Genomic DNA, 21,408 nt, shown 5'->3' with positions numbered 1-21,408 from the left:
TAAAATAATACTTTTTAAGTTTAAACAAGCGTTATTCTTTTATATAGACATTATATAAATCATCTTTCAATATTCAAAAAATATAACTATAACATGATAGTGAACATTATGTACAAATATATTCAAGAGTTAACAAAATATTAGCTAGCAGTATTCGTATTTTCAACCATATCGACGCTTTTCTCTGTATTTTCTGCATTACTTCTTTGTGCAGCAAACTCTATTGCCATTTTCCGTCTCGTTTTCGTCATATTTCTGTGCCCAGGGCAATCCAAATTGTTGCTATAGCATTTGTTACGACAGCACTGTCGGCAAAGTTTGTATTCGCACTTGGATCCCTAAAATGTTGTTATATCATTAGTAAAATTTTTATTTTTTTTTATTGAGTTTCAAAAATACTCACCAGAGGATTAGGGCAGCTTTTACAGAGATTGTCACCGCGTTTTGTATGCACTTCTGGTCTATTTGGCCGACGACCTATTCTACGCAACTTTTTCATGTGCTTACGAGATATCTCATTACCATCCTCGTCCTTGTAATCGCGTTTCTTCGGGGCATTTTCCTGCGTCATAAAACGTATAGGTAATTTACAAAACTTTCGTTAGCTACGAAAAGTTATCCACGAACTTACCAGCTCGACTTTCTTCGACTCGACTTTATTCACGTGCTCCTCGGGACTGTCACGAACGTGTGGTTGGCACAACCAAGGTGGCAGCGTCAAATTGTAATCTGAAATGTAAATAATTGATTGATAAAAATTACACGTAAAGATTTTAGACAGGTGAATATTAACGAACCTTCTTTTGCTCCTCTCCATACTACTTTACCCTCGTGATAGGGTTGATACCTATTTTTGATCTCTCTCACCACCGTCCGGAACGATTCCATGGTCGAGTTCTGGGCTAAAATGGATCGCACATCGGCATTTTCTGGCAAAAGAAACCTTTGAACAAACCACAAATTAAATTCTCAGATCTACATCTAACGTAAGAAAGTAAAGAGCTGAAACTTACACGCTGTGGCACATTTTGAACAAGTGGCCTCGAATATAAGAGGCTGGCGCCGTGTAGCGCTCGACCAAGTCGAGATACTCGTCGGCGGGCTCCCAGCAGGGCGGATAGACGCCCTCGAACAGAAACGGATTCGACAGATTGCCCTCGGCCGTCATGACGCCTTCCACGCCGGTCTCCTCGATGCATCGCTCGACGTCCTGCGCGACCTGTATGTTGCCGTTGGCCAATACGGGTATCTTTACGGCTTCTCTGTACGGGTGACGGCAGAAAAAAGAAGACGTATTATTGATCGGTTTAAAAATGTATTCATCGTCGTTGCCGTAAAGATGAAAAATTCGAAAATCGTACTTGATGGCTTTGATGTGTTCCCAGGACGCGATGCCGGTCATCGGGCCCTTCTGCTCTCTCGTGCGACCATGCACGGTCAGCATGCTGGCGCCCGCAGCTTCTAGTGTTTTCGCGTACCTGATGGTTTTTTCCATCTCGGGGAATACGCGAAGTTTGCAGGTGAAAGGTTTGTGCATTCCTTTGCTAACGGTTGAGACTGAAAAAATTCAAATGCACGAATAATAATTATTAATCAATCAACAACACTCATACTGTCGAAGCGTTAAGGGTACAAACAACTTTTATCCTTACCGATCTTTGTCAAGAGCTCCCAATCGTCCTGCAAGTAGGCGCCGTAATGGCCGCGTTTGGCAATGGCCTGGGGACAGCCGATGTTGAGGTCGACGGCGTCGCAGTAGGGCTCGGCGAGCAGGGCCGCCTTCAGCAGGGTGTCCGGATCGTTGCCGCAGAACTGCACGACGAGCGGCCGATCCTCGGGGCTGGAGGCCAGGCCCGCGGCTCTATAGTTCGCGTCGCGGCAGAAGATCGTGGAATGGAGCATGGGCGTGAAGCAGAGCTCGGCGCCGTGTCGTCGGCTCAGCAGGCGCCAGGCCAGCTCGCTCGCGTCGACCATCGGTGCCACGACGAATCGCGGCGAGCCAAAAACGTCGCGCCAGACGTTTTTCCCGTCCTCGTTGCTGCTCGTCGTTTCCATTTGTTCGGCCGATCCCATTGTCATTGTTGTATGATATGTCTGTGAATGGAGAAGTAAATGAGTTTTTGCCTTGGATAATTATGATATACTTGGATTATATTATGATATATAGGGGATGCCGTAATAAGTGACAAACAGTTCAATTCAATTGTTCGCCAAGAAAAAGTTTATTGTGTCTTGTTATATCTTAAGACTGAAAAAATTACGAAGTTGTGTACAAATGGATATAATCAATTGAAAATTTTAATCATGCATCACTATTACACAAGGGATATTTGATTTGTCATTAAAGATTATAATTTCAAAAACTTTTTAAATTTGTATGTACATTTTCCATGAATGAGGTACTAAATTGTCACAATAACGAGTATCATAGAAACATTTTCTAAAAAAGAAAAGGGCTCAGTCTCAGGAACAATACCATTTCAATAAGTGAATTGATAAAGCAAATAATCGTAAGATTATCAACACATTACAGTTACACATTAAATATTTTCACTTTTAAAAATGAAAGTTATTCATTAAAAATTAATTTCAACGATAGACCAATACATATTCAAAATAGAGTCTTAAATTTAAACATTTTCGCCATTGAATATATTCAACGTATACACGTGTATAATAATATAATAATAATATATGCCAAGTGATTGTGTCGATGATTAAACAGAGACAGACTTTTTTCGTATTTCAAAAAAACTCAAATATGATTGATTAATCATATATTATATGATATTTAGAGTTTAAAAACGTTGTATTTATCACATGATCTACGAAGGCCTTCGCATGAATTATTTTCGTTTGGAAATAACGCACGATTCAATTTTTTTCTTTACAATAAGCGTATACGTTTATGACGTAATTTATATATAAATTCTCCTAGTAATTAATCGAGTCTCTAAAAACTATTATAAAAGTATATAAGACTTGGTGCAAAGTTCACTATAATATAATTGAATACCATTATTTTTCCGAGTTGCGGCTTGACTCGCATGCCTATATGCTGCAGCAGATGCTACGCGTGCTCATAACAATTATTTTTGTAAAAAAAATTGTCTAAATATCTCGCGTGCACATAGCCCTTGATAATTTTTATACTAGTAATGCCATCGTTATCTATCGTACATATAAAAAAATAATCGTCACCATTCGCGTTGCGAGTTGACGATGTCATGTGTAAGGTTAAAATTTTAATTTGCATCTCAATATAACAACGGAGTTGAATCATTTTACGATTTATTGTAATATTGTATATGAGAAAAACCGCGTCAATTTTTAGCTAATATCTATATCAAGCAGTGCAGCATTTCACAATGCTCTACAGTGCAAACGTGTGCTTTTTCCTTCCGTCGTATAATATTAAATGGTGTTTTTGTTAAGCGTTGTAGATTATTTTCGCGTAAAAATCGTTACTAAAAAAGAGAAAAAGTTATTACAATTATTAATTCGATATTACGGTGTTTGAATAATTGGCACACGGGTCAATCGATCAGGAGGTCGATTTACGTACACTAATTAATTCTTCGTTATTCGTCTATATATTCGCCCTCGTTAAGATATTTATAATTGTAAATTCATCCAAATGCTCGATGGACACAGCTAACAGTTTGTTATTACAAAAAAAAGGATTATTCCCTCGTAATATTTACAGTCTTTTTTCGCTAAAAATGTTACTCGGCTCTAAAAAAATGTTCACGCAATTCAAAACCTACGACGTAATGACAGAAAGACACGCTATATTTTGATAAATTTTATGGTTGTTTCAGTATAGAAAACGTTCGTATGACATATACCAAGCCAACACCCTTCCGCACTGAGACATTACAAATACACATATGTCATATTTATGCACTGTTCAAGGGTGGGAAAGCGAATCGACTGGCGAAGGACGGCGAGGCCGGTTTTGACAGCTCGGACTCGGGTATGGGCGACAGCTGGGCCGACTGGTGCGCCATCAAGTGCGGTCCGACCTTGAATCTCGGCCTCTTGTGATGGGCCACGAGGGAGCTGCGTCTCACTCGCAGGTTGGCCGGTTTTGGTTGGATCGTCGACTGTCCTCCGTCCGACGACACCCCCTGGTGTTGTTGAACGGTCAAGCCAGGCTCGGCGAAGACCAGCTGCTCCGAGCGATGCCTCGCGGGCAGCGCCAGAGGCGGCAGTCTCGTCGGCACCGGGTACTGCAGCTCCTGCAGCTCTTGCAGAATCGGGAAGCCGTTGCTCTCGCGCAGGGAGGAGCGAGGCTCGACCGAGATCGACCTGACGCCGCTGCTCTCCACGAGCTTGCGCGAGTGCTGCTCGTCGCCGCTGCCGTTCTCGCTGGCGTCGTCGACGCCGTTGCACGAGCTGACTTTCGGCTCGACGGCTCTCACGGGATTGATCTTGTTGCGGCGCGCGCTGCCCGTCCGTGCGGAGGCGGCGATCTCCGCGGCAACGGCCGCGTTGATGATGGCTCTCTGCTGCCTGGGACTCTTTCTCAGCCTCTGGCGGAAAAACGACTGAATTCGTCGCATGGTCGTGCACGAGCGGGGATGCAAATTTTTCTCGTTCTCGAGGCCGTTAGCGCTGCTGCTGCTGCTGCCGCCGGCGTCGGTCAGACGCTGCTGCTGCTGTTTCAATTTTCTCTCCTTGGCCCTCTCGAGACTGTTGGAGCCGATGATGGAGAAGCAGCAGGACACGGGCGACGGAGTCGACGGCTTGAGCTCGGCCAGCGGCGTCCTCCTGATCGTTTGCTGTTGCAGCTGCTGCTGCTGACCATCGCCGTTGACGGTCGCCTGCGACACCTCGATCGACGTCGCGTTCGACTGCGAGTCGTAGGAAAAGTAGAGATGAAAGTTTCTGCGCTGCTGCTTGTCCGCGCCACCGGCAGCCGCGTCGCCGGCCCCGCCACTGTTGTGTATCATGGTGGTGGCTATGCTGCTGTTGCCGCCGTTGCTGCTCTGCTGATTGATTTGGGCGGTCGTGGTGGTGCTCGTGGTGCTCGAGCAGATGTATATGTTCTGGACGTCGCCGGTCTGGCCTCGGAGCTCCTCCTCGTCGTCCTCGTCGACGTTCTCGCAAAAGTGGTAGCGCACGTCTCGCCGAGGACGCCTGTCCCTCGAGCAGAAATTCGAGTCTCGCTGGAAACAGTCGAAGAGTCGCTCGCGTCGACCCGTCACTCGCTCGATCTCGGCCGTGGCTCCTCCCTTGCTCGACTTGGGCTTGGGCTGCTGCTGATGCTTGCTGCGCACGTACTCGTAGGTCGTGAGGCCGAGACAGGCGATGTAGCCGTGAAAGAAGCAGAGGTGTATGAGGAGGACCGCCGCTACGGCGGCCAGCACGCCGACGATCGATATGACGATGAGGGAGCCGGTGCCGGGCAGAGGCAGACTCAGGGGCAGGCTCGCGTTCGAGTTGGCGTTGTTGTCCATGACGAGCGACGAGGATGAGTGAGACGACGACTCGAGGCGGACCAGGGCGAGCTCGCCGATCGACAGGCCGAGCACGCAGAGGGCGCCGATTATCGCCGAGACGAGGCAGACTATGAAGGCCGGATAGTTGCGCGCGCCCACGCAATTGTTGAGCCACTTGCAGTGATGGTCGAATCTGGCCACGCACTTGTTGCAGACCGAGCAGTGCTTGGTGCGCTCACTCGTGGCGTCGATGTTGCACAGGTGGCAGCGGCCGTTCTCGATCACGTGCGAGTGCCGCGTACGATCGAACTCGGGCACCAGCTGGGAGGGCGGCTGGCGGCGCACCTCGGCCTCCGCGGGGTCCAGCAGCAGAGCCGTCAAGTGCGCGACGCCGTGCACCAGCAGACTCGCCGTGACCGCAGCCAAGCAGACCGGGCGCAGCTGCGAGTTCAGCGGGGGCAGGACGCAGCCGAAGGTGCCCGCGGCGATGCCGGCCAGCACGAGCCAGCCGACCAGCTGGAGCGGGTGCAGCGGTAGCTGGAGGCCGTGAAGGCGACGCGAGCGACGCTGCTCGGGGGGCGTCTGGCCCGGTGGCTCTTGCAAAGCGCAGTAACGCGACAATTTCCAGCGACTCGTTTTTCCCGTAGTAGCTGCTGCTGCGCTCGCTCTTTCCTCGTCCGGCTTCTGCTGCTGCTGCTGCTTCGTCTTCGGACTTTGGCTGCTGCTGCGGCGGTCGCAACGCATACCGCAACCAGTTACGGGACATAATTTTTGCCGTTGTTATTGTTGACGTAGGCCTCCGCACCGGTCGCTACCGTTCGACCCTTCGTCGGATTTTCCTGGCCTTCTCTTATGCTGGGGTATATAGTATATTAGCGTCTCGTCGAACGCCTACAATATCACTGGGACGTAGCTCTTGGTTTCGTGTATCGCCGAGATCTGCAAAAACAAAAGCTGTGTCAGAAACAAGCTCGGAGCTCGGAGCTCGTATTATGTAAACCACGCGCGATTGTTCAGCGTATGCAACGAGAAAAAAAAGGAAGAAACAATGGCTTATTTTTATCCGGAGCTTTCGATTTTTTCCGCCGCGATATGACAGCTAAGAATAATTCGTTCTTCGATCGGCTTATACGATATTCGAATACTGTTTATGATATAAATAAATCACCGTCCGTCGAGTGGATCCTGCGATTATATTTATGATAATTCGCGTGCACGTGTGATATAATTGCCAACGTCTTCGTCGGTGTCTGTGCGCGTGCTAAAGCGGCACGCGACCCGATACGTAGTACGCGTCAAATCTATCACCGATCCTCGTGTACATTACGAGCGATAAAACATGTGAGCCGTGAATTTTCCAATTGCCAGAATAGCTCTCGAGAGACAGCTGACTCACTCGCGTCATCGTCTAGTGTGCTTATATAATCGAATGAAAGGCACTTGTACATGCGATCGCTTTGCGGTACGTTGATCTTTGCACTTGATATTGTGTTGCGTCGAGGAGAGCTTTTGACGCCACCGCCGCTGAAAGCTCGCGAGAGGGAGAGAGAGCGAGACAGCAAACAAAGCGCCCAGCGACACGAAAGCCTCATAAGTTGGCTGTTTTATTCGCACCTGCACTGTACTCGTGACGCGTTTCCTTACTATTGCTAATGCTATGCGCAACACGCTCAACCTCTACAGATAAGACAACAGAAGAATCGCAAAATCTTTTATTATTGTATACGAAAATAAAGTTAAAAAATAAATAAAAAAAGGATATCCTCTTGAAGCGTGAATAAGTCGAGGCCACGGGGCAAAATAATAAACCAAAAAAAGAGAGAAGACGAAGCATCTCGAATAAGAACAAAAGCTTTTAATAATAGCAATAAAGCGCAATAAACAATGCATACTGTACAGGCCTGCAGCTCACCAGTGCATTTATACACTCGTACATATTGAATCGTCCGACACCTACACATTTACGTAGGGAAAATGTGCGTTAAATATGGACAGGTGGAATGTAGGCGCTCTATAGGATGTCGCGCGCCTTATACATGTGCAGCTTTGCGATATACATGAGGTGTGCTGGACGCAATCGATGAAACTAAACGCGCGCGCGTCTCTCCGCGTATGTGACTTATTCTACTTTCGATTCCTAGTGCACAGGCCTATAATACGTCGCTCATCATTATGTGGCTCGAATTTTACAAGCCATTCCCCCAAAGCTTTATTTTCAACATTGATTCAACGGTGTAAGAAAATCGCGTTACATCGAGGCAAAAGCCCTGTTTCTCTCGTTGATGCTGACAAAGATGAACGATTCATAAGTGAAAAACGTGTACTTACCTGGGATGATTCGATTGCTGCAGCTCACATCCAGCGAGTCGTTTCTGCTTTTCAGACGAGCGACGATAGTGGACGAGTATAAGTGGCGCGATGCTGAGCCGACGGCCAAGTTCTGGCGGCTGTGGGCATCGTCTTCGTCGTCCTCGGTTGGGAGAGACGATTATCGACGATACGCGACAACAACAAACGTTATCATCGTCGTGTTAAAGCTCGCGAATCGATATCATATAGGCAGGAGTAAGAAACGGCGGCGGCGGCGGCGACTCGAATCGCATGGCAACGCGTTTACATCGGGTACGTAATATCGTATACGACGACGCGCCTCCGATCGTCCCGAGACGTACGTAAATTCAATTTGGCATTATGTATACGTGGACGGGGAGAGCTACGCGGGATGAATCGCGGAGTTTTGTTTACGATCCAAACGAGTGTGGCGAGCTTGCGACGCGACGACGTCTCGTGCCCGCCGCCCCTCGCGCAGCCGTTCGACAACTGCACCACTGCTGCGGTATATGCCTCAGCTTTGGCTGTAATGCGGAGAGCAAGGCGAGACACACGCTATATGCCTATGACTCTGATGCGCGAGCGCGAGCTTTTGCGCGATCTTTCCACTGTATATGTGCATAAAACCTAGCAGTAAAATTGAAACCAGTATACAGGTCTGCTGCACTGCCTAATCGTGAATGCCGTGCGTATACGTATAGCAGCAAAAAGAGCATGAGGATCGATACATGAGAGGGGGGAGAAAAACGTCAGGACGATTTTTACAATGTAAGAGGCATCGGTTTAAATAGAGAAACATTTTGCACGTGAAAAATAATTCAACTTATTACTATTTTCTCGCTTAATCATCCAAACATTATTCAAGGCATTTTCAACAATATTTTTAAATTGTATAATTTCATAATATTCAGAACAAGCGACTGAGTCGTTCATACTTGATGAATATAACTCATATGGTTAAATTTCAATAACGATTCCTGCGACGATTGACTGAAAATTTCAGTAAATCAAACAGGAGTATCAAATTGATAAATCAACTCAATTTTTTAAATTCAAATTCAAATCGTCAATTTAATAGTAACAATGTGAATAAAGGACTTTAATGCTTAAAAAATTCGTCAAGCATTCATCATTTGTTTTTGAAATACGGTATAAACAAATTGACAAAAAAGTTAATTATCTATATTTATCTAAATAAATTCTAAAAAAATAATTTAAAAATTCGTACTGTAATATTCAACAGGTTCAGCTTATCTCTCCATATACATTGCTACATTTCCATTTATTACGAACTCTGATAATTGTTATGTTTATTAGGTTATAAAAATTCTATCTCATAAATTGAATAAAATATCAAGGAAAATATTTTATTCGGACGGCGAATTTTCACAAGTAGCATTTGAAAGAAACAGACGCGTACTTCAAACTTTTTTTTAAACTTTTATGCACCGATGTCAACGGAGATCATTAACCTTTCATAGCACTCATGCACCGACTTTCACAAAAATTTCACGTCGAACACACACTCTGTGCAACTTACGATGCCACTGAAATTTATTATCTTTGGTTCGATAAAAATTTGTAATAGCACTCACCGAAAATTCAGGAACGAATCAGCACTGGATCGAAGACGAAATGATAAAATAATTGGGCCGAGCGACGTTGTATATACACAGCACGATATCAACAAATGACAACAACTGCAGCGGACCAGCCTTCTGCGATACGAGAAGTAGTAGGACTACACGTGTCTCCAAGTTAGATGGGATATCACACGGTAAAAAGCGTCACGAGTGCGATCGTTGCGCCATGTGCGCGTGTGCGAGTAGCGCATATGGAGGAAATTTTTAAAATGCACAAATTCAGAAAATTATTTTGTTTATCGTTGAAATCGTCGCACGTTCGACCGATTTCCCCCGGTCAAAATAGTTCAACGTAAACGCGGTGCGCGAAAAATATCGTAAAATTCTCAACATGATCTGGTTGGGTTTCGATCGAGGCTTCGTTTTCATTTTCCGTTCGTCTGAATTGGAGCGATGATGATACACCCGCGCAGCACACGCATGACAGCTCGGCAGCACTCTACTACTCAGCTCGGCAGTTGAATGGTTTAGCGCACAGACCGCAGCAGCAGCAGTCTTGGCGTATATACCTATAGGCTGCCAGTGCCACGTAATTTTTACGTATCAAAATAATCAACGTCAACCGTGTATATATGCAGGAGTGGTGCAGTCGCCAACTGCTGCTGTGTATTTACGGAAGACTTCCATAACCCCCGATGCTGCCAGGCCGCGAACGGCAATTTTAATTGTTTTCGCTGCTGCTGGTTAATAATAATTTTACGGCTGAATCGCCTGGAACTTTAGCGATACAAGCAGCATGGGAGGTTCGCAGAGTGTCGAGATACCCGGTGGAGGCACCGAGGGCTATCACATCCTCCGGGTAAAGATTACACTATTTTATGTTCTTTATAAATATTCATCGCTGTAACATATCGATGATTGCGCCTGTCAAATAATTCACTCATGTCTCTTTTCACACTTTCTATTTGCTTCCTAATTAACTTAGGTACAAGAGAATTCACCAGGACAAAAAGCTGGTCTTGAGGCTTTCTTCGATTTTATCGTCTGCATCGGAACTACCAGACTAGTAAGTTTGACATATGATTGCCACCTGTTCATTTTTTCCTGTGCAAAAGTGCTTTGCATAACATGTCATATGTTTTGTGCTTAGGATCAAGATAATGATACGCTAAAAGAATTATTGAAAGCTGGTATCGACAAAGAATTGACTATTACTGTTTATAGTAGTAAAACTCAAAATGTGAGACAAACTACTATTGTGCCTAGCATGACATGGGGTGGACAAGGTCTCCTTGGTGTTAGTATAAGATTTTGCTCTTTTGAAGGTGCAAATGAAAATGTTTGGCATGTTTTGGTACGTTTTTCAATCTATCCAATATTTACTTTTATAATATGTCCAGACTGCATAATTATCGTAACATATTGTGAAATTTTCTATAGGAAGTTCATCCAAATTCACCTGCAGAATTGGCTGGTCTCAAACCGTTTAATGATTATATCATTGGTGCAGACTCAATTCTGCATGAAACTGAAGATTTATTTTCCTTAATAGAATCACATGAATCTCGACCACTTAAATTATATATTTACAATACAGATGATGATGCTTGCAGAGAAGTAGTAATCACTCCAAATAATCAATGGGGTGGAGAAGGAAGGTCTGTAATTAAATATTGAATAATATATTTTAAAAATAAACTTTTGAAATGTAATAGTAAATAAGCAAACACATATTTTCTTTTCAGTCTTGGTTGTGGAATTGGATATGGTTATTTGCATAGAATACCAATAAGAAATTCTGATCATAAAACGCATAATGTCCCACTGGTAAGAAATTTTAGAACTTATTATCATACACGAAAAAGAATTTAAATGTATTAATAATTTTCAATAAATCATTTTAATTATTTTAGAGTACTCCACAAGGTACTACACCAAATGTTAGTGCAACTACTTCTAAATTAGCACCAAATGTACAGACCCCAAATGTACAGGCTCCAAACGTACCACAGCAACTGAATTTACCAAATTATTCTATCCCTTCGAATGATCTCTCTGTTAATGAGTCTACCAAAACAAAAGAAGCTATTTCTGTTACGCAGTCTGCAACTACTCCCATTTCGCCTCAAATACCTAATATTCCTCACTCAGATTCTAATGTAATACCGGCAAGTATGTCAGGAGCATCATTGCCCATGTACTCTCCACCGCAAGTACCTTCAATGCCAATGCATACTTCACAACAACTGATGACTGGAATGAATACTAGTGTACCAATGTATAATCCGCAACAATCTCCAATTGGTGCATCACAATTTTCTGTGTTACCCCCTGTCCAACAACCTTCTGTAGGAATGGAACCACACTCGCAACACCAGCAGCATCAACAACAACAACCATCGACTCTGCCTAATTTTAATTATCCTTCCAGTACGTCAAATTGAATTTCATTCTTATTTTCACAAGTATATATTATCAATATTATAATTTAAATAATATTTTTTCAGCAATAGAACCAGTTGATTTTCCAAATATGCCAACCATTCCAGGAATGCCAATGACTCCTCCTCTATCATCATTTTCTACTAATACATCTTCACCATCAGTAACTACTTTTAGTCCAATTATGAACTATCAATCTTCAACTCCTACCAATATTTCAATGCCGAGCTATGAAGTTCATCAACAATCGCAGCAACAATCACATGTTGTTACAACACCAATTTCATTACCTGGAATGCCGCCGATCACCGTTAGTGCATCTGTACCTCAAAATCCGGCTTTTTATGCACAGCCAGCAAGTCAATGAATAAGTATGAATAAGTAAAGCAAATGTTGTTTACTACTTCTTCAAATGACATCTATTTGAGATGAAGAAGGAAAACACAGTATAGAAATTATGCTTTAATACAATTGTAAATATTTTCTTATAATGTGAAAATGAGTGTATATGATATTGAGAATCTTTGAAACTGGAGAAGTTTTATAAGAGCATTTTGCAATTAACCATTTTCAATTAAATTATTACATGCTATCTATTGTTTATTGAGCATTAATCTTTGTAATTCAACCACAGGCTAAAAAAATTGAAAGTATATAATTATAATTATTATAATTTGTGTATCACTGGGGTGTTTTATTAATGATTATATTTATTTATACGTAATATCTATATTGATATAATCTTTTATTATTTGTTTGAATAAACATAAAAAATTTTAATCAAAAACAATAATTATTCTAATCATGTAATTAATTGATACCATAATCTTTGAAATTTCAGTTTTAAAATTTCATAAAATATAACTTGTTTTAGAATAAAATGATCTTTAATAAACGAAATATGTTAACTATAATTGACATGCCCATTGTGTTCCATTTTCATGCAATACAAATTTTCTTACAATAACAAAAAAAATTGACCATCAATTGATTGTATAGTTTTGTAATAAGTTTTTATTGTTTGTACAAAGTGAATTTGATGCACAAATGGGTTCCTTTTATTCTGCCATTAGTTTTTACAGATTATAATTACATTATTTATTTGAATTTCATTCAAAACATAGTAAAAATTCCATTCAAATTGGTTCAAAAATTTGAAAAATTGTTTTACCTTATTTCAAAGAAATATATTTTCTCATTGTTTTATACAAGTCTTTGTTACATATATCATTTTAGAAACAATAGCAATTACAATGAACTAAAATGTTGAAACTTGATTAGTTTCGATAGTATTTGAGATGAAAAAGAATGTTAATTTCTCTACATTTACAGATACATTTGATAATCTTCTAACATTAGCAACATTCTCATCAGCATTACACTAAATTTTAATTCACTTTTTTGTGGCATCACAAGGATTCCAAGCCACAGCCATGAGAAATCAGGCATAAGACTCATTTGTTTCTTACATAAAAATCTTCAACGATATACATAATAACATAGTCTGACAGCAACCATAGATATTGAGTAGGTGAAGGCTTCATCCTATGTTATAAGCTGTGCACTGATAAAAGTAGCAAGCACTATTTAAATGATGATTTCTGCATCACCAAGCTCTTCATCGGTTGGCAGTTTAACTAAAGCAGGATCAACAATATTGCAATCAATAGGTGGCAAACCTCGAGCTTCGCGATCCCGAAGCCTGAGGTAAGCTTCTCTCAAAGCCCAATCCTTCATTTTGAAATCGGGCAGGTATGCAAGCAGAAATGCACCACCACAGGTCAATATACAGATAGATACGAACATTGTCATATGCATCTGATGCCTGTCGAGCCATTTATCTTCTTTACAGTAACCATAAGACACCCAAATTTCCTCTTTAGGTTGGCGTATCTTCGAAGCAGTGCCGGGGGTCGGGCAGACTTGTGCTTTCTCGGCGACATTTCCAGCTTTTGACGAGCCCGACGTACCGACGGCACGTCTGAGGGTTAGAAGTCTACTGCTACACGCTGCTGCATGATTGCTGTTCACAACGGACAGTTTTGACGTCGAGGCCAAACGCCCGACGAGATTTTGCATGCCCTTCAATCGCACGAGGCCAGCCATCATTTGTTGTTTTTTGTTGTAATTAAAAACGATAACTGATTCACGAGATCTGCACTTTGGTTCGAAAAAAGTATAGTTGTTATGAAATAAACTTCTGCGTTTGGCTCAGTGAAGGCCTGATAAGTGGACAAACGAGAAAGAAGAGGCACACATGCGCGTCGTCTGGACCGGGTGCGCGCGCAAAGTTGTTTCCAATCACGTCGAAATTCGTATACATTGTAACATTTTAGGCTGACAGTAAGCAGCTATTCGATCGTTTTCAATGTTATCTGGATTATTGGTTGGATCTATTAATTTAAGAAAAGCTCTGCCGATTTAATGTAAAAGGTAATGAAACTACGTATGTAATTTATTGCGCAGTCATTTATCAAAAACGACAGTTGATAATTAGAAATAATTTTATTTTTGTTGTGCAGATGTCATTTGATACAGAAAAAGTTTCAGCTTTCAAAACAAAACTGTTTGGAAAAAGAGACAAGTTTGAAATATCGTAAGAATATTTTTATTTAGCAAATTCTTCCATACCTGATTTTCAAATCTTTAAATTGTATTTCCATTTTTCTGAGCTAGAGATGGTGAAGATGATAGCGAAGATGAGGATGGTAATAAATCTAATAAAATACCCAAGAAAAAAAGAAAACACGATTCAGAGTTAAATATTCCTAAACATCATGTTCATCAAGGACCTTGTCATCAAAGGCCTCCATACAGACAAGGAAAAAAATTTACAGCTGTCAAAGTATACACAGTAAATGATGAATCACAACACTTGATAGTGAATGGAGTACCAAAAATCAATCTTCTAGAAGAACTAGCTGTTAAATTTGCTGTATATGGAACGATAAAAAAAATTATAGTCTTACCAGATTATCCATGTGAAGATTTTAGCGAAGCTTATCATGTACACTATAGTACAATACAAAGTGCTAGACATGCCAAACGGTTAATGGATGGATTTAATTTTTTTGGAGGTGCATTACATGTTTTCTATGCCCCTGAGTATGAGAGTATTACTGAAACAAAACAAAAGCTCCTCCAAAGGCAAAGGGACATAACAAAGAGATTGGAAAGACTTCGTAACGATCCTACTCCAGACCCCAAGAAAGTAACAGAACCGACAGAGTTGGATGAAATTGTGTGATCAAAGTATTTTTCATTATTTGAGAGTATATTTTGCAAACTGTAAGTTAACTTGGAGGTAAGATGTAAATTTTGTAAATAATTTTCATGTTAAAATAATTATTTTTTAAAATAATTTTAATTTATTTAACAAAATAACATAATAGAATTATTTTGTACTTATAATTAAAAATACCAATGAGTTCTTATGTTCTAACATTTGATTCGGATCTGAAAAATATTAAAATTAAATTTCAATTAAATCCAAATAAAATTGAAATAGTATTTTTGTAAATTATTACCAGTGCTTAAAGAATTTAAACCTATTTGTATAAATTCTTCTTTATTGTAAAGAGTTGTTAATGATATATCAGGAAAAACTTTTCTAAATATTTTAATTTTTTCAATTCTTTGTTCAGAGTTTTCATATTCATTTGATGGCACCATAGCCAAAGCTATTGTGTTTCTATTTAGTGTTATCTCATTTTTCCAAACAATCAGATTATTATGAGCATCTAAAGTAGATAAATTAGACTTCAAGACAATAGACCAAGACTTCATAGCAGTTCCAGATATTCCCAAAGCTACAGACCATGCTAAACATTTTCTGTCAATATCACAAATATCTGTTGTCATATCTAATACTTCGCCACCCCACAAGGAGAAAGTACCAGGCTTACATCTGCGAAATTCCATAAATAAATAATTGTTATATTAGTTTTTTCTATTAGATGTATAATTCATAAGTTTCAGTTCATTACTTAAATCTTAGACATCTCATAAATTCAAAGAGGAACAATCTATTGTACGAAGCTTCAATATATTCAAATGCTTCAGTTTGATTACTTAAAAATATAATACAATTATGTTCTTGACCATTATTAATGATAGTATTGGCTGCTCTTATAGCCAGTTTTTGCAGTAAATTGTCAGATCCAAAATGCATCATGTCATGATCATCTGGACTGAACAAATTAATTTTCAATTTTGATGTACACGGAAAACTAATTCCGACTCCTAAATTAGTTTTTCCCATGATTTCCGTTTCGTCCATAGAAATCCACAAAGTTTCAAATACTGCCAAACAAGTGCAATGTTGCTTTAATCGTTGATGATAATGATGATAAACTGAAAAGTTATAATTAATTTTAAATTTTTATATTACATCATACAACAAATGAAAATTTTACAATCTTCGGAGGTTTGCGTAGAATTGCTGTCACCATCAGAAAAACATAGTAGGAGGCGGGGAAACGATCGGAGTGAATCGCTAATATGCCAACTATTTTGCAAGTATTTGGCCTCTTTGAACTCGTTGTCGTCTTCATCGTTGCTTCCAACTTGAGTATTTTCCGATATTATCGGTAATATTAAACTTTGAATGTCATTTCTCTTCGACATTTCCTTGGTAGCAACATACTGCCAAGATCTTGAATAATTTTATTTATAATGATTATCAATTACCATAAAATGAGACGTATAGTCAAATAATTACTTGCAAACCGCTGCGGCTCGGTGCAAATCTTTGAGGCTTAAACTTGAAAAAATTTTGTCCAAAACATCATATAATATACCTTCTGTGCATAAACTTAGTTTTTTATTTTTTTTATCACTTTGAAACAATTGTGGATTATCCTCTGTGCTGGTACTCATTTTTTTCTATGAATTTGTGTAATTTGATATGTTTTGGATTTAAAATACAAGTTGATGAAAATTAACGATTTTTGAATTTGACATTACGGTAAAAAAATAAACTTTAAAATAACTAATTATAAATTAACCTTGATCTTCTTAAGAATTATGTAACTAAAAAGACTTTCTCGTCTAATTAACAGAGTTATTTGTTTTTAAAAGCCGCGAAATTAAGCTTGTCCTTACAAAACTTTCACAATTACTGGTGGTATGAGAAAATCACTAACTATTACAAGCATTGAGTCAATCATTGAGTTTAAATTAAGGAATATGACGTATAAACATACAACTATATATTGCTATAATCTATTATTATAAACTAGAGTGCAATAATTTTAAAGTCACACTATTGAAATATAGTCTGTGCTTTAAAACTGAAATGTTGCCAAATTTTTCGAGAATTTTTTTTCATAGATTTTTATTAAAATATGATTTTTACTTATTCAATACATACAGCATTCAATTATGTTTCGTTTGATCAAAAATGGACAATAGTTTAAAAATTTTATTAAAGGAATCAATTGTAAAAATATAATTATATTATAATACACAGCATCTGAAATATATATTTTAGAAGATAAAATTTAAGTTGTTGGAATGATGAATTCAAAACATCTTGTCTTCAATGGTGCTATTATTAAAATATTTTTCATTGTTTCAAGATTTATTTAGTTGTAAATATTAAAAATGAATAAGAATTCTCGTGCTCCAAAACTGGATCAGGGTCTAGAATAATTTTTCATTAAGTAAGATTGATTAAAAAAGAGAAAACATTTTTGATTCTTACCTTCAGTATTTGTTGAATTAAAACCAATTTGAAAAAACTCTTCACCAGTAAAAATAGTTGTTAATGGAATACCTGGAAAAGTAGTTCTAAACATTGAAACCTTTGAAATTAGTTGTTCAAAAGGTTCTTTTTGCTTAGAAGGCACCATAGCAAGAGCCATTGTTGTACGATTTACAGATAGTTGCTTTTTTAAATCTTCAAATCTAGTTTTAACTTCTGAATTTGGTGCATTTGAATCAATCACAAGGGACCAAGATTTAACTCCTGGTCCAGATAATCTTAAGTAGAAAGCTGAAGATGCAAGTATACCGTCCCGTCCACAAAAATCTGTAATGATAGTTGATATTTCTCCTCCCCATAAAGTAAAAGTTTTGACAGAATGCCTAAAAAAGATCGAGATTAATTTTGATATCATAAATTAATTTTAAGCTAATATCTTTCATGATAAAATACCTTTGCTTTATACATGTTAATAAATCTGCAGTAAATTTTCTAATATATGAGTTTCTTTGATAATGTTCAGTATATAAGCAACTTTGGGAATAAAAGAATATAAAACAGTTATGGTCCTCTTCAGAAGTAACCAAGTCTCTGTAAGCATCTTTAACATATGATTCTAGAGAATTTTGTGCTTTATGAATTAATAATACTTCATCATCCGGAAGAAAATAATTTATTTTCAATTTATTGATTTTATTAGGATAAGGTATTGTAATTCCAACTTCGACATTATCTTGACCCACAATTTGAGTGTCATTGACAGCAACTCCTTGTGAAGCAATGTTTATGAAATTAGTTTTTCGTTCCATACACTTGCATTGATAAACACAAACTGCCAAAATATAAATATTAATTTTTTATAAATCTGTACTTAACTTTATTTTTATAAAATTATTGTTGCTACTACTTACTGTCTTCAATATCATCACAAGGTGGACTTTTTCCATCAGAAAATAATAGTACCAATCTTGGGAATGATCTTACTGCATCAGTTAAATGGCACATACTTAATTGACTATTGTCTTTAGTTCTTGCTATTGGTAAAATGAAATTTTCAATATCACTCCGTCTTGCTATTTCTTTACTTGCTGTATCGTTCCAGGATCTATTCATGAAAATATTGTGTTTCACATTAATACTGAACTTAATTTTTGTAGTTAATAATTTTTTAATGTTCCTCACTTGCAAACTAATGCTACCTGATACAAATCTTTGAGACTTAAGTATTTAAAAATATCATCCAAGATATCAAACAAAATTAACTCAACATCCAGCGTTTTTTGTGCCATGTTTATCTAAATGAAAAAAAATATTTATATTTTTTAAAAATATATTTAATATGGTTGAATTATTAAAGGACATACTTATTGCATTTACCTTTCAAATCATTTGATCAGATCAAAACAAATGAATACGTATAATTAATTAAATATTCAAAATGAAATAAAAAAATAAGAATTCAAACATCCAAAAATCCATATGAATCACACTTTGCGTAAACGTCACCAATAGTTTTTTTTCAATCTCTCGTTCTCTATTTATTTTTTCAGCAAGTTTACGTTCGCTGTCATTCTTATTACACTGACACACGACAGCTTGCTTTAATTCATGTGTGCTGTATTATAATACGAATCACCATCTCACCACATAGAACAATGATTGAGCAGACGACAATCAAGTCACGGAAAACTCCGCTCTGGCGCAAACATATCATGCGGATTTTTACTCAAGTTTTACTCTATGCCATGGCCATCGAGCAGATCGAGCTGCGAGATTTGCACTATGTTTAATTCGATAGGTTACAGTGAAAATCACGGATGATAATGAGCTTCGATACCCTTCACATTCTTTGTTTACGTTTAAACATCGACATGAGTTGCTGTTATGCTTGGCTCGTCATGAAAATACCTGTAGAATCGGTCGACCTTATCAACGTGTAGACAGTAGAAGAATAATATTTGAACTCCGCGAAAGCGTACAGATTATCTAAGACAAATATGAAGTTAATTAGAAACCAGTGTAGGTTGGATAAGGAGAAAAATTTTATTATTAAGATCATGTTGCAGAATTTTAATAATTTTAAACATCTTTCTGCAGGTATTGAAATCCTACAAAGAGGAAGAAGGGCTTTGGATAAAGATAAAATTGTTGAACAATTAAATTACCTTACGAATTATGCTCTGTCCAACCCACTACTGTTATTCTTATTTATTGTTATATCTTCAACTTTGCTTGTTCCCTTAGCATTGTTCACTGTTTTTATTGTTGTCAATGTGGCAATGGCTTTCACAACTTTTATGATAGTCGAAGGTGAGTTTCCATGTTTCTACCAATTAAAATCATCCTGACAAAATATAAGTTATCTTTTTTTTTCATTTTAGTAACTATTATAACAATTGGAGCATCTTTACTGGGCTGTGTGATATTTTTTATACTAAGTGGTTTAGTAGCTGGTGGTGTATTTTTTATTCTTTTTTTCTACGTATCACATTTTACTATTTCTTTAGTAAAAAAAAAAATTACTCCTAAAGAGTAATATTTTTATAAAGGTAAAAATAACCATGCTAAATTATTATATTAAAGGTATTAGTAATAGGATTTTTGGACTAAATTTGAAGGGACTTTAATTTTATAATAAAAAATTATATAAAATATAAAAATATTGTAGATTTATTAAAATAATAAGTGGCAATTGATAAATTTAATCAAATTTGAATATACTATTATTTCATTCACATACGTAATACTAAGTCTTTTTTTTAAAATCATTACCACTTGTAACCGTCAGTAGATTCTCTTATATATTCCCACAGTTGCTCCCTAATAGTCTTGTAGTCCTCATTATTCTTAAAGCAGAATTTTTTGATGTAATCTTTTTTATTTGTAATAACTATAAAAATTTATGTCAGAAAAATATTCTGTTTCTATAATGACATGAAATTAAAAATTTAATTTAAATAAAAGGATACATCCTTCTATCGAGTTTGTACAAGAGTAGTCCCATCTGACACCTGTAAAGCTTTTATAAAGTTCCAATTTGCGTCTAAAAGTTAAAAAGTTATTATCTGAGAAATTGTACTCAAACTTGAAACATTTTATTATGTAGTTGTAAATTATCAGTTCATACTTTCCAGTAGTGATCAATTGTTGATCTTTTACACTTAATGTAGCATTTTCTAGTTTGTTACGTTTGCGTGACAATAGATCTACTTCTGCTTGCTTGATATCATGATCTCTTTTAAGATTCATCTAAAATTCAAAATTGTTATTTATTAATAGTAATCAGAACAAAACTAATTGATTATTCAGAAAGATATTATTTCAAATATATAATGCACATACAAGGAGATTATTGTAATCTTCAAATTCTGCAATTTTGCTGTCAAGGACTTGTTGTTCTGAATCTACAGCATTTTTTAAGGCTTTGACTTCTTTAGAAATCTCACAAATTTTGGATTCATATTCTAGAATAAAAATTTTAATTTGAATCATTTCTAAGTAATAGAAAACATAACATGCTCATTTCTTTTACCTTCAACTTTGTGAGAAAACTTTTCATCTGCTAAACGAGTATTTGAAATCTTATTAAGTATGTCCAATACTTCATCTGGGCCATTTACTGCTGGTAATGCCAAAATTTCTTCCATTTTCAAAAATATTTCGAATTCTGATCGAGGTTACAATAACGAATATTTACTTTGAATTCGAATTCAACACATCTGCGGTATTTATTCACGACAAAATATAAGGCACAATTTATAAACTACACTCTTTTTATAAAATTAGTCCTATGAAAAACATATAACTGGTGCACAAAAAAATATTGTTGTCGTTTTCAAGACCTATCAATAACAAACGCAAAGTGCGCTTCAATGGACCTTTAAACCGCCGTTTTTACTGCCAA

The 21,408-nt window shown here is 37.9% G+C and overlaps 8 protein-coding genes across 10 annotated transcripts; 2 read left to right on the top strand and 6 right to left on the bottom strand.

Annotated features, from left to right (window-relative positions):
* Window positions 1-11: 11 nt before the first annotated feature.
* LOC106655743 (tRNA-dihydrouridine(16/17) synthase [NAD(P)(+)]-like) lies at window positions 12-9,843 on the bottom strand. Its single transcript, XM_014376288.2, has 8 exons — window positions 9,371-9,843; window positions 1,653-2,094; window positions 1,362-1,557; window positions 1,014-1,262; window positions 798-943; window positions 632-729; window positions 404-562; window positions 12-338 (listed from the first exon to the last, which is right to left on the bottom strand). Exons 2-8 carry the CDS (start codon window positions 2,077-2,079, stop codon window positions 141-143), a joined length of 1,473 nt encoding a protein of 490 aa, XP_014231774.1. The 5' UTR covers window positions 2,080-2,094; window positions 9,371-9,843; the 3' UTR covers window positions 12-140.
* On the bottom strand, window positions 2,199-8,245 carry LOC106655742. The gene is made up of 2 exons (XM_014376287.2): window positions 7,773-8,245; window positions 2,199-6,383 (listed from the first exon to the last, which is right to left on the bottom strand). Exon 2 carries the CDS (start codon window positions 6,186-6,188, stop codon window positions 3,900-3,902), a length of 2,289 nt encoding a protein of 762 aa, XP_014231773.1. The 5' UTR covers window positions 6,189-6,383; window positions 7,773-8,245; the 3' UTR covers window positions 2,199-3,899.
* Window positions 9,844-9,889: 46 nt separating the features above from the next.
* LOC106655744 (Golgi reassembly-stacking protein 2) lies at window positions 9,890-12,392 on the top strand. The gene is made up of 7 exons (XM_014376289.2): window positions 9,890-10,217; window positions 10,344-10,424; window positions 10,509-10,712; window positions 10,799-11,016; window positions 11,104-11,185; window positions 11,272-11,788; window positions 11,866-12,392. The coding sequence occupies exons 1-7, from the start codon at window positions 10,155-10,157 to the stop codon at window positions 12,165-12,167; spliced, it is 1,467 nt and encodes a 488-aa protein (XP_014231775.1). The 5' UTR covers window positions 9,890-10,154; the 3' UTR covers window positions 12,168-12,392.
* Window positions 12,393-12,794: 402 nt separating this feature from the next.
* LOC106655712 (NADH dehydrogenase [ubiquinone] 1 beta subcomplex subunit 11, mitochondrial) lies at window positions 12,795-14,036 on the bottom strand. Its single transcript, XM_014376234.2, has one exon. The coding sequence runs from the start codon at window positions 13,907-13,909 to the stop codon at window positions 13,388-13,390; it is 522 nt and encodes a 173-aa protein (XP_014231720.1). The 5' UTR covers window positions 13,910-14,036; the 3' UTR covers window positions 12,795-13,387.
* Window positions 14,037-14,123: 87 nt separating this feature from the next.
* On the top strand, window positions 14,124-19,693 carry LOC106655756 (RNA-binding protein 48). Of its 2 annotated transcripts, none has more exons than XM_023461894.1 (5): window positions 14,124-14,233; window positions 14,323-14,396; window positions 14,477-15,088; window positions 19,055-19,527; window positions 19,602-19,693. In XM_023461894.1, exons 2-3 carry the CDS (start codon window positions 14,323-14,325, stop codon window positions 15,045-15,047), a joined length of 645 nt encoding a protein of 214 aa, XP_023317662.1. In that variant the 5' UTR covers window positions 14,124-14,233; the 3' UTR covers window positions 15,048-15,088; window positions 19,055-19,527; window positions 19,602-19,693. The 2 variants fall into 2 exon arrangements, with proteins under 2 accessions (XP_023317662.1, XP_014231792.1); XM_014376306.2 differs by having other exon boundaries at window positions 14,477-15,104.
* LOC106655754 lies at window positions 15,195-16,934 on the bottom strand. The gene is made up of 5 exons (XM_014376302.2): window positions 16,521-16,934; window positions 16,216-16,454; window positions 15,787-16,153; window positions 15,328-15,707; window positions 15,195-15,256 (listed from the first exon to the last, which is right to left on the bottom strand). The coding sequence occupies exons 1-5, from the start codon at window positions 16,676-16,678 to the stop codon at window positions 15,195-15,197; spliced, it is 1,206 nt and encodes a 401-aa protein (XP_014231788.1). The 5' UTR covers window positions 16,679-16,934.
* LOC106655755 lies at window positions 17,153-19,063 on the bottom strand. Of its 2 annotated transcripts, XM_014376304.2 has the most exons (6): window positions 18,882-19,063; window positions 18,687-18,799; window positions 18,416-18,609; window positions 17,958-18,336; window positions 17,505-17,887; window positions 17,153-17,443 (listed from the first exon to the last, which is right to left on the bottom strand). In XM_014376304.2, exons 2-6 carry the CDS (start codon window positions 18,791-18,793, stop codon window positions 17,382-17,384), a joined length of 1,125 nt encoding a protein of 374 aa, XP_014231790.1. In that variant the 5' UTR covers window positions 18,794-18,799; window positions 18,882-19,063; the 3' UTR covers window positions 17,153-17,381. The 2 variants fall into 2 exon arrangements, with proteins under 2 accessions (XP_014231790.1, XP_014231791.1); XM_014376305.2 differs by lacking the exon at window positions 18,882-19,063 and having other exon boundaries at window positions 18,704-18,776.
* Window positions 19,694-20,266: 573 nt separating the features above from the next.
* LOC106655758 lies at window positions 20,267-21,401 on the bottom strand. Its single transcript, XM_014376307.2, has 5 exons — window positions 21,037-21,401; window positions 20,847-20,968; window positions 20,632-20,753; window positions 20,474-20,547; window positions 20,267-20,394 (listed from the first exon to the last, which is right to left on the bottom strand). The coding sequence occupies exons 1-5, from the start codon at window positions 21,149-21,151 to the stop codon at window positions 20,273-20,275; spliced, it is 555 nt and encodes a 184-aa protein (XP_014231793.1). The 5' UTR covers window positions 21,152-21,401; the 3' UTR covers window positions 20,267-20,272.
* Window positions 21,402-21,408: the final 7 nt, after the last annotated feature.

This window comes from Trichogramma pretiosum, unplaced genomic scaffold (genome assembly GCF_000599845.2).
Source record: "Trichogramma pretiosum strain Unisexual culture from Peru unplaced genomic scaffold, Tpre_2.0 scaffold64, whole genome shotgun sequence".
In the NCBI taxonomy this organism is placed as follows: domain Eukaryota; kingdom Metazoa; phylum Arthropoda; class Insecta; order Hymenoptera; family Trichogrammatidae; genus Trichogramma; species Trichogramma pretiosum.
Note: the sequence above shows the minus strand (reverse complement) of the source record. Positions and strands in the feature narration are given on the sequence as shown.

Bases quoted from the DNA above. Each gene is read 5' to 3' on its own strand.
- LOC106655743 (XM_014376288.2), bottom strand. From the start codon at position 2,079: ATGACAATGGGATCGGCCGAACAAATGGAAACGACGAGCAGCAACGAG. The intron at 944-1,013 runs GTAAGTTTCAGC...GTTTGTTCAAAG, and splicing joins TTCAAAATGTGCCACAGCGT to GTTTCTTTTGCCAGAAAATG. The intron at 339-403 runs GTGAGTATTTTT...ACAACATTTTAG, and splicing joins AAAGCTGCCCTAATCCTCTG to GGATCCAAGTGCGAATACAA.
- LOC106655742 (XM_014376287.2), bottom strand. From the start codon at position 6,188: ATGCGTTGCGACCGCCGCAGCAGCAGCCAAAGTCCGAAGACGAAGCAG.
- LOC106655744 (XM_014376289.2), top strand. From the start codon at position 10,155: ATGGGAGGTTCGCAGAGTGTCGAGATACCCGGTGGAGGCACCGAGGGC. The intron at 10,425-10,508 runs GTAAGTTTGACA...TTTTGTGCTTAG, and splicing joins GCATCGGAACTACCAGACTA to GATCAAGATAATGATACGCT. The intron at 11,017-11,103 runs GTCTGTAATTAA...TTTTCTTTTCAG, and splicing joins CAATGGGGTGGAGAAGGAAG to TCTTGGTTGTGGAATTGGAT.
- LOC106655712 (XM_014376234.2), bottom strand. From the start codon at position 13,909: ATGATGGCTGGCCTCGTGCGATTGAAGGGCATGCAAAATCTCGTCGGG.
- LOC106655756 (XM_023461894.1), top strand. From the start codon at position 14,323: ATGTCATTTGATACAGAAAAAGTTTCAGCTTTCAAAACAAAACTGTTT. The intron at 14,397-14,476 runs GTAAGAATATTT...TTTCTGAGCTAG, and splicing joins AGAGACAAGTTTGAAATATC to AGATGGTGAAGATGATAGCG.
- LOC106655754 (XM_014376302.2), bottom strand. From the start codon at position 16,678: ATGAGTACCAGCACAGAGGATAATCCACAATTGTTTCAAAGTGATAAA. The intron at 16,455-16,520 runs GTAATTATTTGA...AAATTATTCAAG, and splicing joins CGAGCCGCAGCGGTTTGCAA to ATCTTGGCAGTATGTTGCTA. The intron at 15,708-15,786 runs GTAATGAACTGA...GGAATTTCGCAG, and splicing joins ATGAGATGTCTAAGATTTAA to ATGTAAGCCTGGTACTTTCT.
- LOC106655755 (XM_014376304.2), bottom strand. From the start codon at position 18,793: ATGGCACAAAAAACGCTGGATGTTGAGTTAATTTTGTTTGATATCTTG. The intron at 18,337-18,415 runs GTAAGTAGTAGC...ATATTTTGGCAG, and splicing joins TTGTGATGATATTGAAGACA to TTTGTGTTTATCAATGCAAG. The intron at 17,444-17,504 runs GTAAGAATCAAA...AAATTATTCTAG, and splicing joins TAATTCAACAAATACTGAAG to ACCCTGATCCAGTTTTGGAG.
- LOC106655758 (XM_014376307.2), bottom strand. From the start codon at position 21,151: ATGGAAGAAATTTTGGCATTACCAGCAGTAAATGGCCCAGATGAAGTA. The intron at 20,969-21,036 runs GTAAAAGAAATG...TTTTTATTCTAG, and splicing joins GTTTTCTCACAAAGTTGAAG to AATATGAATCCAAAATTTGT. The intron at 20,548-20,631 runs GTATGAACTGAT...TTTAACTTTTAG, and splicing joins CAATTGATCACTACTGGAAA to ACGCAAATTGGAACTTTATA.